Source organism: Muscardinus avellanarius (assembly GCF_963383645.1).
Source record: "Muscardinus avellanarius genome assembly, chromosome: 6".
Classification (NCBI taxonomy): domain Eukaryota; kingdom Metazoa; phylum Chordata; class Mammalia; order Rodentia; family Gliridae; genus Muscardinus; species Muscardinus avellanarius.
Window position 1 is genome coordinate 138,356,239 of NC_137791.1, and position 14,059 is coordinate 138,370,297.

The window sequence follows — 14,059 nt, forward strand, 5'->3', positions numbered from 1 at the left end:
GGCCTGAGTCCCATCCCCAGTATCACACAAATATGGCACGCGGGGCTCAGGCGCCCCGCCCGGGGTGGCCCCGACACGCGCCCTGCGTGAACCAAGGACCTCTCCGGCTCACGGCTCCCACGTGACCGAGCGAATGCGCGCGCTGGGATCCCGGCTCCGGACGTGGCTGCAGCCCGGCGTCCGGACCACACTCAGGCCCGACACTGGGAGGCGATCTAGCTCTTTCCTTGCTTACCATCAGTGGCTGCCTAAGAGGCTGCTGGACCCGACCCGACACGCGCCCGGCCAGGTCACTCCCCAAATCCCCAAAGCTTGGGAAGCCAGGCCGCGGGGACGAGCGCTCGGCCGGCGACCGCCTCTCGGGCGGCCCGGGCTGCGGACGGCGCGGAGCTCCCGGAGGGGCGGAGCCCGGCTGGGGGAGTGGGTGAGGCCGGGGGCGGAGGCACGTGGAGTGGGCGGGGCCGGGAGACGGAGACGCGGGCGGGCGGGGCCTGCGGCGGGGGCGGGGCCCGCGCGGGTGGGCGGTATCCCAGGGGCGGGGCCTGTGTCGACGGGCGGGTCACCAGGGCGCGGCCTACGCAGATGGGCGGGTCGTCGGGGCGTGGCCTGCGTAGACGGGCGGGGACTAAGGGCGGGGCCTCCGCGGACGGGCGGGCCTTATGGGCGTGGTCTGTGCGGTGGGCGGGGCCTCCGCGAATGGGCGTGTCGCCGGGCTGTGCGCTGGGCGGGGCGTGGGGCGTGGCCTGCTCGGGGGCGGGCCGTCAGGGCGGGGCCTCCGCGAATGGGCGTGTCGTCGGGCTGTGCGCTGGGCGGGGCGTGGGGCGTGGCCTGCTCGGGGGCGGGCCGTCAGGGCGGGGCCTCCGCGAATGGGCGTGTCGTCGGGCTGTGCGCTGGGCGGGGCGTGGGGCGTGGCCTGCTCGGGGGCGGGCCGTCAGGGCGGGGCCTCCGCGAATGGGCGTGTCGTCGGGCTGTGCGCTGGGCGGGGCGTGGGGCGTGGCCTGCTCGGGGGCGGGCCGTCAGGGCGGGGCCTCCGCGAATGGGCGTGTCGTCGGGCTGTGCGCTGGGCGGGCCGTCGGGGCGGGGCCCGCGCGGTTCCGGGAAGCGGGGCCGCGCCGGGGCAGCCGGGCGCCATGGCGTCGGGGGACCCGGCGCTGCGCGGCCGGCACCTGGAGCTGCGGCGCCTGCAGGAGCAGCTGGCCGCCCGCGACGCCGCCATCGCGCGCCTGCGCGCCCGCCTGGCCGCGCTGGAGGGGCACGCGGCGCCGTCGCTCGTGGACGCGCTGCTGGAGCAGGTGGCGCGCGCCCGGGAGCAGCTGCGGCGGCGGGAGGGCGGCGCCGAGGCGGGGCTGCGCCAGGTGGGCGCGCGGCGGCGGCGGGCGCGGGCGGGTGGGCCCTTGCTCCTGAGTAGGCAGAGGCCTGCCCTTGATAACGCGTGTGAGCGGTGCGCGCTAGGGCTGGTTCTGGGGTCGAAGCGGGGCACCCCACCTCCGCCCTACCCCTGGCCCTTTGTGTTTGGGCCGGGGTCGCCCTGGCCCCTGCGTGGCGCCCTCCTCAGCTCCAGCGAGGCGGGATCACAGCCTCCTCCCCCTTGTTGTTGACGTCTTGCCTGTTCTTTTCAATACCACAAGCGCCCAGGGAGAAGCAGGAGTATTTGTAAGCCCCAAACTGAGTAAACGCTAGCATCTATCATCCCATTTGGTCCATGGCTTTTAGCCTGGTTTCCCTGGGAAACATGCTAGATCAAGTGAATCTCTCCTAAAGGATAGCTCTGGCCCCAGGACTGGCCCCACAGCCAGATTTTAGAGGATGAGAGAAACGCCTGTTTTTTCTGACTGTAACGTCATTTTGAGCCGGGTGTAGTGGCACAGTCTTGTAATCCCAGTACTTGGGAGGCTGATACAGGAGGATCGCAGGTTTACTGCTAGCCTCCGCAATTTAGTGAGAACCTCCACGCTTAGTGTTTTTAAAGGGGTCTTTTTGGACTGGGGATCAAACCCAGCATGGTGCACCTGCCTGGCAAGCACTTGGTGTTTTTTTTAAAAAAAAGGGTTGGGGGTGTAGCTTAGAGGTATGATGCCCCTGGGTCCAATCCCCAGGACCAAAAATAAATAAATAAAATTTGAATATTTGAAAAATAAAAAATAACTATCCAGGCATGGATAATCTTTACTTGGGAGGCTAAAACAGGAGGATCGCAGGTTTGAGGCCATGCAAGGTAATTTAGCAAAACCCTGTTTCAAAATAAAAAGCAAGCTGGGTGTGGTGACACACCCCTGTAGTTCCAGTACTTGGGAAACTGAGACAGGAGGATCACAAGTTCAAGGGCAGCCTCAGCAACTTAGACTCTCAGCAACCTAGTGAGACCCTGTCCCAAACTACAAAGGGCTGGGGTGTAGCTCAGCAGGAAATGCCCCTGGGTTCAATCCCCAGCGACCGCTGCCCCAGGAGTAAGCAGGCCATTGGTGCACTGCTCTCACGGATGCCACGCCAGCCAGCCCACCAGGAGCAGGGACTGAGGGCTCTCGGGGTCCTGAGGCGCAGGGTACAGAGAAGCTGACCTGCGCCTGTGCCCTGGCTGTGGCTGACTTGAGATGAGCCAGGTCAGGCCAGAGAGTGTGGTCCTCACTGCAGGAGCAGGGACAAACTCCCTAGTTTGTAAACCTCACATTCAGGCTTCCTGGAATGATGGTGCTAATTCAGTGTGGCCCAATCTCAGCTCGTCCCACCTGGGAGCGGCTCGCAGGCCTGGGTCCTGGCACACCACCCTCTCCTTCCAGTTTCTGTCCCTGCTTGCCACACTCCGCAGAGAAATGTGTCCACGCTTGTTTTGTTTTGGTACTGGGCTCAAACCCAGAAGCATTCTACCTCTGAGCCATACCCCCAGCCCTATCTATCTATTTTTGTGATAGTAGGGATTGAACCCAGGGGCATTCTGTCTCAGAGCTACACCCCCAATCCTATTTCATTTTTTTATTTTGAAACAGCATCCTGCTAAGTTGCTGAGGGATCTAAGTTGCTGAGGCTGGCTTTGAACCTGAGAGGCTCCTGCCTCAGCCTTGCAAGTACTGGGATTCCAGGTGTGCACCACCGCGCCCAGCTAGTGTACGTGCTCTGCAGTAATAGGCCATGCTGGTGTTCAGTCCTGCTAATCTGCCTTGTGCCCAGACTCAGCTCTGCCAGGAAGAACCGGCCCGCCGCTGCCTCCCAGGGCTCCTGGGCTCAGTGGGCTGGCCTCTCTCTCTCTGCTCCAAGGGCAGCCGAGGCTGGGCCATCTGGGGCCACCCAAGAAGGAGAGAGAAAGGGTCAGTACTGGATTTAACTGTCCCCCCAAAACTCACGTCCACCTGGAACGTTTGAATGTTGACTCTGTTAGGAAATAGGGTTTGCAGATGTAACAAGTTAAAAGGAGGTCACCATTCCTGGATCAGCGTGGGTCCCACTCCAGTGACTGTCCTCGTAAGTGGTCAAATGAAGATGTGCGCGCAGTCATGTGGAGACAGCTGCGGGTTGGAGCAGTCAACCCGCAAGGCAGGGGTGCTCGCCCCCGTGGAGCTGAGGAACGAGGAAGGTTCTCCAAGAGCCCATGGAGGGAGCGAGGCCGGGACCCGTGGCCTCTGGGACGTGGGAGGAGACGTTTCTGTTTAAGCAGCTTGGCTCGTGGGTGTCACGAAGGCCAGGAAGCCGTGCCTGCTGTTTGGGAGGCAGAGCCTCAGGACGGGTCGGGGAGGTCTTCACACTCTGTGTCCCGAGCACAGAGCCAGGGAGCTGTGGGTGCAGGTATGGGATTTCCCAAGAGGTGAGGGGCTGTCACTGGCTCCCGTGGGGTGGAGCTCCGGTCATACTCTGGACACGGCCGTTGAGGCCACTGCAGTGTCCCAAGACCTGCCATTGCCTGGACGAGGCACTTAGCCAGATGGCCAACTTGAATTTCCCCACTCCAGAGCCAACAGTGCTGAAGCCCGAGCTGGAGACCGCCCACTGCAGGGAGTGGCGGGCACCACGGCTGGCTCTGCGGGGAGGGAGGAGGCCACCTGGGTGGCGCGCACGCTGTCGCCCAGCAACCTCCACACAGGGAGGCTATTGAAGCTGCTGTTTGAAATCTGAGTTTTTAGTATTTTTTGTTGGTGCTGAGGACCAGTGCTCCAGGGCCTTGAGCATGCAGGCAGGCTGAGCTAACTCCAGCTTTTTTTTTTTTTTTTTCAGTGCTTAGGAACTCAGGGTCATTCCACCTCTGAGCTACATCCCCAGACCTATTTTTATTCTTTATTTTAAAACAGAGTCTCACTAAGCAGCTGAGGCTGGCAGTGAACCTGCAATCCTCCTGTCTCAGCCTCCCAAGTATTGGTATTACAGGCGTGCACCACCACACTCAGCTTTTTGAGTCTTTTAATTAATTTATTTCTTTTGTGGTATAGGGGATTGAACTCAGGGGCATTCTACCTCTGAGCTAACCTCCAGCTTTTTTTATTTTTTATTTTGAAACAAGATCTTGCTAGAGTGCTGAGAGCCTTGACCCTCCTGCCTCAGTCTCCCAAGTACTGGGATTAAAGGCATTTGCCACCATGCCCAGTAGCTCCCCCAACCCTTTTTGCTTTTACTTTTTAATTTTTTGTGGTATTAGATATTGGACCCAGGAGCATTCTACCTCCGAGCTGCATTCCCAACCCTATTTATTTTTATGTTGAAATAGAGCCTCACTAAATCGCAGGGTGGAGGAACCCCAAAATCGCTGAGGCCTCAGATTTGCACTCCTGCTCAGCCTCTGAAGTGCTGGGGCTACACACCCAGCTACCTTTTACTTTGAGACGAGTTTTCACTGAGACCCTGTGTGACCCTCCTGCCTCCGCCATCTCGGTTGGTGGGAATGGAGGAGTGCACCACTGGGCCCAGCTCACATGTTTATGTTGGGGGGTGGTCTTTGAAAATGGATGGCACTAGTTTAAGGCCGGGTTGTTAGAAACTGTCACTTTGGCCAGGCACAGGGGTACACACCTGTAGTCCCAGCACTGGGGAGGCTGAGGCAGGAGGATCACTTGGGCAACTCATAGAGATCCCACCTCAAAAAACATTTTAAGGAGCTATTATTTTTTAAGTAATTAGGGTGGGGTATATTAGTTTCCCAAAGCTGCCTAACAAAGTGCCACAAGCTTGGGAGCAGAAAACAACAGAGTTCATCTTTTCACTGTTGAAAGACCACAAGCCTAATATAGGGTGTGGGCTCGCTGGCTGCGGCAAGGGCCCCGGCTGCCTGAGGCCGGCAGTCCTCAGTGCCTGGCCTGTAGGAGCAGAGCTCTAGCCGTCCTTGAGCGGCCTCCTCTGTCTGTCCTCGGTGACACTTCAGAACACACTGTGAGGTGACAGCTACCAAGTTCCCCTTTGTTCAGAAACCAGCCTGCTGAACGGGCGCGCTATCCAGCCCGGCTCTCCCCGCCAGGCCTGCTTTTGCTCTACGAACGTACGTGTGTGTGTGTGTGTGTGTGTGTGTGTGTGTGTGTGTGTGTGTGTTGTGTGTGTGTTAGTTACTGGGTTGAGCCCAGAGGCATTCTACCTTCGGGCTACACCCCCAATTTTATTTTTTATTTGGAAACAGAGCCTTGCTAGGCTGCTGAGAGCCTCACTACTTGCTGAGGCTGTCCTTGAGCCTGCCAGCCTCCCATCTCAGCCTCCCAAGTGCTGGGATTATAGGCGGACGCCACCATGAACATTTGAGTTTACTGTTGCGCCTTTTACCCAAAATAAATTGTGCTTTAAAATCTGCTTAGGAAATTGAGAGACTCCCTGAGCGCCTAGAAGGAAAAGAGAGGGCGATGCAGCCGCTGCCGAGCCAGCCACGGTGCGAGCGCGAGGAGGAGACCCTGCAGCCGCGGCGCAGCCTGGTGGAGGAGGAGCGGGCCCGGGCCGCCAGCCGCGTCCTGTGCCGCTCCTTGGCCGACGAGACCCACCAGCTGCGCAGGGCGCTGGCCGCCACTGCCCACATGTGCCAGCATCTGGCCAAGCGTCTGGATGGACAACAGCACGCGCAGCGGGGCGCAGGGGCGCAGAGCGCGGACGAGGCAGGCCACTGCGTAAGCACATGGAGGTGGAGACGGGGCGGCGCCTGCATGGGGCTGGCTCCCCAGAGCCGCTCTGCCCTCAGTACGGAGAGTCGTGGGGCTGGGGAAACCGAGGCAGGGCAGGGCCTCAAGACGCCACGACGCAGGGTCTAAGCCTGCGAGCAGGGAAGGCCTGCGAGCGCGGCCTCCGGCTCCGGGTGGTCGGGGCTGGCCCCGGCAGAGCCGGGCTCTGTCTGTGCTGCTGGCTCTGGGCTTTCTGTGGCGGCATGGCTGTGTGGGCACCCTGCGAGGCGGGGCCAGCAGTGGCACAGGGGCCAGGCCAGGTTGGGCTCTGGCTGCGGATAGGGCTTGGGGACAGGAGGGCAGTGAGGATTCCCAGATCCAGGGTCCACCCGGCAGCGAGGTGCCGCTCCGCACCCTCCTCCCGCTGCGCCCCTCACCTGTGTGTGGCTGGTAGAAGCAGGCAGCGGCGCCTTGCCGGCTCACGCTGCGGGGCCTGCCTTGCACACACTGCCTGGCATGGGCCTCCCACGCAGGGCCTTTTTAGGCAGTTCCCTTGAGGCTGCAACCAGGTTCACTCAGAGGCACACGCTCCGCGGAGTTCAGAGACATCCACCTGGGAGAACCTCCATCTCAGAGCCGCCTGCCCCCTTTGGGTGGAGTCCACTAAAAGGGCACCTCAGAAAGAATACAGGGTGTTCCAGAAACCAAAAGAAGAGGACCAGGAGGAGCTGGGGCTCTCCCACAGCTTTGGGTCACTGTGACGTTCCCTCTGGGGACTGAAGTGGCCACAGAGGGTGTCGCCTGGGTGGTGTGGGCCGCAGCAGGGCGTCTCATCAGTTTCTAAATCAGTGCCACTCCTCAGCCCGGGACTCTGAGTCAGTCAGGACTTCCCGGTGCAGACCTGGGGGCAGGACAAGTACTTCCTCTCCCTCGAGGGGAATTCTAGAAGACAGTGTCACAGATGGACAGCCTCCCACTGCTTGAGGCACGGAGTTTCTGGAGTGCGCATCGATGGTCCGTGGGGCTTTTGGTTGGTCTGCCAGCTGTTGCCAGGCTCATTGGAGTGTGGCTGAACCCCTGCTCCAGCAGGGGCACGAGTCGGGTCACCTCGTCCAGATGAGCCACGTTGAGCCTGATGGTCTGTGGACAGGGCGATGTGTGGGCTATGGCAGAGGTAAGCTGGACCTCAGCCAGGCCCTCCAGGACCTGGGAACCCCTGGGATTCTCTGTGCACAGTAGCTATGATTCCTGACCCCTGCTGTCCACAGCGATGGCCACTCCCAGGTGATGAGACAGTTTCCTTAAAACTGGTGCACAAGGCTGGGCGTGGTGGCACACACTTGTAATCCCAGCATTCGGGAGCTGGAGACAGGAGGATTGCAGTTCGCGGACAGCCTCAGCTACTTAGTGAAGCCCTTTGCAACTCGGCAAGACCCTGTTCCAGAAATAAAAAGAATAAAAAATTAGGGCTGGGGGTGTCGCTCAGAGGTAGAATGCCCCTGGATTCCATCCCCAGTACCTAAAAAAGTAATAATAAACAAAACATGTAAATCTGTTTAGACCCTGTAGCTTTAGAGCTTCTATATCTGGAATACTTAAGATGCCAACAGCTCCGTGGCAGGTGGGATGAGGTGACAACGGCGTCGAGGCGCACGTGGCCTGGAAGCCTCTGCAGGCTGGCCAGACGCAGCGAGTGGGCCCGGCAGGAGGCTGGGACCCGCAGCTTCTGTCTCTGCTTCGTGTCCCTGTGAACTGCAGGAAGTGGTGACGGTCTGTGGCCCAGCCTCCGGTCCAGCTTCCTCCTGCTGTTCATGACGCTCATGTGGTGACAGTCTCTGTCCTTTTTCTGTGTAGCAAACGGGCAGTGATGCCTCTGACCAGGCTATTATCGAGAAATTGCAGGAGGAAAATCTACTGTTGAAGCGGAAGGTGACTCACGTAAGTGTCTTTAACGTTTCGCACAAGGACATTTGCCCTAACCAAGAGCAGGTGGGGACTCTCCTCAACTGATGCCCAGAACCTCCCTGCCCCATGTCCACTTTGGCTTCACGTGGTCCCCAGGGGCCCGTCCTGCAGAAGAGGATGCGCAGGACATGTTCTCTCCACCCCCAGAAACAGTCCACCAGTGAGTAAAGGAAGTAAAGAGTTACTATCAGGAAGAACAGATGTTAAGACAGGAACGTGCGCTAAGTCAGTCCACTTGTGTTAACGATGGCAGTCCTGTGGATGTTGGCACGCGGCTTGGAATTCCCTGGTGGGCTGAGCGTCCCCTCTGCACAGAACAAAGGAGGCAGCTTCTTGTGGGAGAGTTGTTGCAGGGTGCTCGGCTGCCTCCGCAGGTGGAGGACCTCAACACCAAGTGGCAGCGCTACGACGCCAGCAGGGACGTGTACGTGAGGGAGCTCCATGTGCAGCTGAGGGGGCTGCGGGCCCTCCAGGAGTCCGAGCTGATGCGGAAGGAGATTGCCCGGCTCAACAGGCAGCTGGAGGAGAAAACGAACGAGTGCGCGGAAGTCAAGCGGGAGCTGGCGGCCGTGAGGGTGGCCCGGGACGCAGCGCTGGAGCGGGTGCAGATGCTGGAGCAGCAGGTGCCCACCCTGGGCAGGCTGGGTGAAGGCTGCGTGCTCTGGGACGGCGGTGGCTTGTGGGCAAGGACACTCTCCTTCCTTGAGCAGAAACGAGTCCCGTCTCTTCGCAGATTCTTGTTTACCAGCATGACTTCACGTCAGAAAGGGCAGATCGGGAGCGGGCCCAAAGCCGGATTCAAGAACTGGAGGGAAAGGTCACCTCCTTGCTCTTCCGGGTTTCACAGGGACAGGTAAGGGACAGGCGCCTTCTCCGGGTTGGGCTTAGTGTCCTGGTGTTTCATGAATCTGAGCCTCTGTCCAGAGGCCCTGAGCTGCTGGAGATGGGTAGGGATGGCCGGCTGGGCGTGGGTCCCTCTCTGCCTGCTGTGTTCCGTTGTGGAGGAGGCCGGCGGAGTGGCCGGGTGAGCAGAGGTGGCCTTCCCTGTGCATAACTCGTGTGACCCGAGAGCACGTCCTGGCCACAGGCCCTTCACAGGCAGCTTCTCGCCTGTCTGTCCTTAGGCTCCCTGTCACTTAGGTGTGGCAGTCCCGAGTGTCCAGTAAAGCCCTAGCCCCTTGTGCCTGGTGCTGCCTCTGCAGTGGGCAGGGCCTGCTGGGACGACTGGGTGAGCTGCTGCTGAGCCCCTTTCTGCCTCCCAGGGCACCACGTGCCCTCCCTCCTTCCAGAAATCCTCGAGCCAGCAGTCCTGGGGATGGAACCCAGGGCATTCTACCTTCAAGCTACACCCCCAGCCCTATTTTTTATTCTTTATTTTGAAATAAAGTCTCACTGAAATGCAAAGGGCCTTACTCTTGGGGTTTTTTTTTTGTTTTTTTTTTTTTTTGGTGGTACTGGGGTTCCTGGAAGCCCTTCTATCTCCGGGATACACTCCCACGGGCTACACTCCCAGACCTATTTTTTTAACCTTTTTATGTGGAAACAGGGTCTCTTAAGCCAGCACGGCTGGCTCCGAACCAGCGCGATCCTCCTGTCTCCGCCTCCCAAGCGCGGGGATTACAAGCGTGTGCCACCACGCCCGGCAATACACATCATTTAGAGTTCCCTAGCCAGGCGTGGTACCAGGGATTGAACCCAGGGACATTTTATCTCCAAGCTGTACCCTAGCTCTTTTTATTTTGAAACAGGGTCTTGCTAGGTTGCTAAGGGTCTTGCTGCATTGCTGAGTCTGTCCTCGAACCCGCAATCCTCCAACTCAGCTTCCAAGTACTGGGGTTATAGGTGTGTGGCACCGTGCCCAGCTGCCACTTACTATCTAATAGGTCTTCCATTTGGGGATAAGCCCTGGGCCCCCAAAGGGCTTCCTGTCCTGATGCTGACTGGACAGTAATGGTGCTGCTAGGAACCAGGAAACGCAGAGCCAGAGGTGACCCTGGAACTGCCCTGCCTGGTGAGTGTAAGCAGGAACTGAGACGTGAAGGCCGCCACCCCACACTCCTGAGCAGCCCCGTTCCCGCCCCATGCGGAAGGCCCAGGGAGCCATGGCAGATGCCACTTCTTCAGCACCCGTGGACTGCGTCCACATCAGGGGGCCTTGGTGCAGACACCAGCTCTGCTCATGGGCAGAGGATCGTGGTGGGGACCTGTGTCCTCCCCTAGGTCCACAGGCTGACGAGGAGGTGCTAGCCGTGGTCGGCTCAGCTCAGACCCTGGCCCAACCCCCAAGGCCTCCTCAGCACCACATAATGGAGGGGAGCGGTTCTCCCAAGGTCCAGGGCTGTAGTCCTGGCTCAGGGTCCTCCAGTATATGACTGGGCAGGAGTGGCGGCACCCTCCAACATGACTGGGTAGGTTTGGCTGAGCTTTTTTCTTTCTTATTTTTTTTTAGCCTGTGGGTTTTCCTGGGATTTGGCCTTGCCTCTGGGTTTTCTGGCCTCCACAGATGTCCATGATTTGGGCTGGAGGGTCACTGGTGCTGCAGTCAAGCAGATGGGCCAAGGTGGTCTGCCAGGTCCCACTCAACAAGTCAGGTCAAAGGAATGGCCAGAACCAGCTCTAGGCCTGAGGGTCCTGCTCGGGCCCGGGCAGGATGCTGGTGGAGTTGGGGCTTTGTGCTCAGTGGCCCTGTCAGCTGTTGCCCGCGGTCCGAGCACTGGGCCCACCTGCTGCTGCTCAGTGCCAAGAGACACACAGGGAGGTGGTGCTGCCAGCCTGGTGACCAGCATAGTCCCCAGGAAAACTCACGCTCAGATAAAGGTGGAAGCGCCATAGGTCACGGAAATAGACCAGCGAGGGGGACAGGTGCCGCGTGGTGGGTGTTGAGAGCACACCTCAAGCCACACTGGGTACTGGCACACCGTGAGGCTGAGCCAAGAGCATGCCCTGCGCCCGAGGCCCTGGGATCAGCGCTCAGCACCCCAGTCCCAGAGAGGAGCCCAGAGAGGCTGCGCTCAGTCAGCTCCCGCCTGGCGCTGCTGCTCCCACTCAGGGTGCAGGCTGTCCTGGGCCGCCCCCTGGCCTGGTGCCAGGCCAATGGCCAGAATCAGAGCCTGCCATGAGGCAAGGCCGGTGCTGGGACCCCGAAGCCAAAAATAAGAGCGTGCCGAGGTGTTAGGCCAGTGCTGAGGCCAATGGACGGCATCGGAGAATTCCATTAGTCAAGGGGGCTACTTTAATCTCCGAGGCTGGGCTCTCCTGGGGCTGAAGACCCTGTTCCATCTCCCATGCAGGCTGCTTCTTCCTGAGCACGGCGGGGCCTGTGGGGCTCTTCAGGTGTGCTCCGAGCACCTCCTCCTCAGGCTGGGCCGAGGAAGCGATGTGAGGGCCTTGAGTTCTGCCCTGCGATGGCTGGCGTTCCTCTACGTGCTGGAACCCAAGGCCGGGCTTCGTGGCCTCCAGCGCAGATCTAGAGACCGACCTGTGTCTTTCCTGCAGGATTCCTGTGAGCCGGGCCCCCGCCGGATGCATACTGAGAGCAACCCCATCGGGCGCGTGGAGACCGATGCCTCAGCCAGGAGAGGGGCGCCCGGGGGCCGGGGGCTAGAACCCGTGGCCGAGGACGGGGGCCGGGGCCCCGCTCGCACGGGCGAGGGAGATCTCCAGTGCCCCCACTGCCTGCGGTGCTTCAGCGACGAGCTAGGCGACGCCTTCCTCAGGCACGTGGCCAAGTGCTGCCAGTGAGCCGAGGCTCAGCGCCCAGACACAGGTGGTGCTCTGCCGAGGTCCTGGCAGAGCGGCCGGGCTCTGGCTCCACTTGGCCCCTCTGGCCACAGATCACACTGGATCAGCGGTGGTGAGGAGGGTGGGGCAGTGGGGCAGCCTCCTGGTGTGGGTGCCCGAGGCCAGCCTGCTGCCCCACTGGCCAGCTCCAGGAAGGAGCGGCTGCTGGTGGGGACCCGACCTGCACCATGGAGGAAGTGGGCCACATCTGCACCCACACTGCTGTGCCGCGGACCCCTGCCACAGATCCAGAAGCTGAAGCACATTTATTTTATATGGGCTTATTTTTATAAAAAAGCACCTGCTAACTTTGTTTGCTCTGAATTCTGTTGGGGTGTGTGCAGGTGTGCAGGTTGGGCACCAGCTGTCAGAAAGAGCCCCTTGCTATGGGGCCTTGGCCAGAGGCTGCAGGACTCCGCCCACCTCAGCTCCCGGCCCCTAAAGGAGCTCCTCGGCATGGCCTGGGCTCTGCTGACCAGTGGGCTGAGGTCTGGGGAGCGGGGCACACGGGAGAGGCTTGCATTTGGGACTTCACTGACACCCACATTCTTCAGGTGCTGGGCTGTCCTCAGACTCAAGTAGAGCCTCAGCCCTGGCCCAGGACGGAGGGAGGCTGGGAGGAGCTGGGCACCTGCCCAGAGCATGTCAGAACCCTGCACACCCTGCACGATGGGGCCAGCGGGGCCTGGTGACGGGGCCAGCGGGAAGGAAGCCGAGTGCAGGAAGACGGTGCTGTTAGGAGTCTGCCCTGGGATCATGTAGTTGGGGTTCCATCACCTGCCGAAGGTCACATGGGCCCGGCGCAGGCTCAGGTTTGCACCCACTGGCTGCTGCATATGCCCGCCTCTCTGCACCGTGTGGCGAGGCCTCTCTGGCCTTTCCTTGGTGAATTCCTCGAGTGGTTCCTCATGTGGTCCTGGAGCTATCTCTTTGTGCCAACCTTGTGGCGGCTCTTCTGAGACCCCACTGGAAGGGATCCAGGCAGTGTGGCCCGGGCTGGGTAAAACTCAGCAGAAGGCTGTGATTGGCCTGAGGAGTCAGCAGAGCGGCCACCAGAGTGCTGGAAGTGGGCGGCGGGGATGTCCGAGAGAAGGGTGCCCAGGGGGCTCCCTCCGACCCCCGGAGCACACACCTTGGGGGGCTTTGAGGAGCTGGCATCACACCAGCACTGGAGTGGGCAGGTCGCAGTGGCCGTCACGGGGATGGGAACCTGGGGCTGGAGCCCTCGAGGTCAAGCCGCTCCGTAACATCTTGGTTCCGTGGAAACCGAGAAAGCGGCACCTTAGGTGGAAGGTTGATGTCCCAGAAGAAAATCAAAACAGCCCTGCTCTCCAAAATCATGCAAGCTCCAGGCACCAGCCAGTGACTCTCCTGCCAGCAAGTACAAGACCCAGCACTTCAGAGAAGGGCAGCGGAATCCAGAGACGCGCTCCTGTGCCCACAAGTCCAGAGATAATGAGAAGCACTTAACAATGGTAATGATAACGTCACCGAGCAAAACGAACTCAACGTTTGCCAGACCACAAGAAGCAGCTGCACTGCCAGGGTCACTCAGGCCAAAGGAAATGACTTTGGAGAGAAGAAATATAGGGAAAAATTAAGAGCAGGAGGATGTGTAAATAGGAGTTAATGATTGCTTAAACCAGCAAATGTCTTGAGGCATGCCTGCCTGCCTGCCTTTTGTGGTACTGGGGATTGAATCCAGGAGCATTCTACCTCTAAGCCAACCCCCAGCCTCATTTTATTTTTTATTTGGAATCAGGGTCTCACTAGATGGCAGGAAGACTCACTAAGTTGCTGAGGCTGGTCTCAAACCTGCGATCCTCCTTTGTCAACCTCCCAAGTACTGGGATTACAGGTGTGGGCCACTATGCCTGGCATGTCTTCAGGATTGTTTTTTTGTGTGTGGTACGGAGGTATAACACAGGGGCATTCTACCTCAGAGCTACACCCCAAGCCCTATTTTTTTTTTTTTTTTTTTTTTTGCGGGTCTGGAGATGGAACTCAGGGGCGTTTGACCTCCAAGCTACACCCCCTGCCCTATTTTTTATTCTTTATTTTTGAAACAGGGTCTCACTAAGTTGCGGAGGGCCTCACTAAGTAGCAGAGGCTGTCCGTGAACCGTGATCCTCCGGTCTCAGCCTCCCAAATGCTGGGATTACAAGTGTGCGCCACCACGCCCAGATCCCAGTCCTATTTTTATTGTTTTATTTATTTATTTATTATTATTATTATTATTATTATTTTTTTGGTGGTAC

The 14,059-nt window shown here is 59.4% G+C and overlaps 1 protein-coding gene across 1 annotated transcript; it reads left to right on the forward strand.

Moving 5' to 3' along the window:
* Positions 1–1,130: 1,130 nt before the first annotated feature.
* Positions 1,131–11,762, forward strand: TNIP2 (TNFAIP3 interacting protein 2; the record flags this gene model as incomplete). Its single annotated transcript, XM_080697294.1, has 7 exons — positions 1,131–1,355; positions 5,763–6,065; positions 7,914–7,994; positions 8,396–8,644; positions 8,755–8,874; positions 10,525–10,607; positions 11,312–11,762. 7 exons carry the CDS (start codon positions 1,131–1,133, stop codon positions 11,760–11,762), a joined length of 1,512 nt encoding a protein of 503 aa, XP_080553420.1.
* Positions 11,763–14,059: the final 2,297 nt, after the last annotated feature.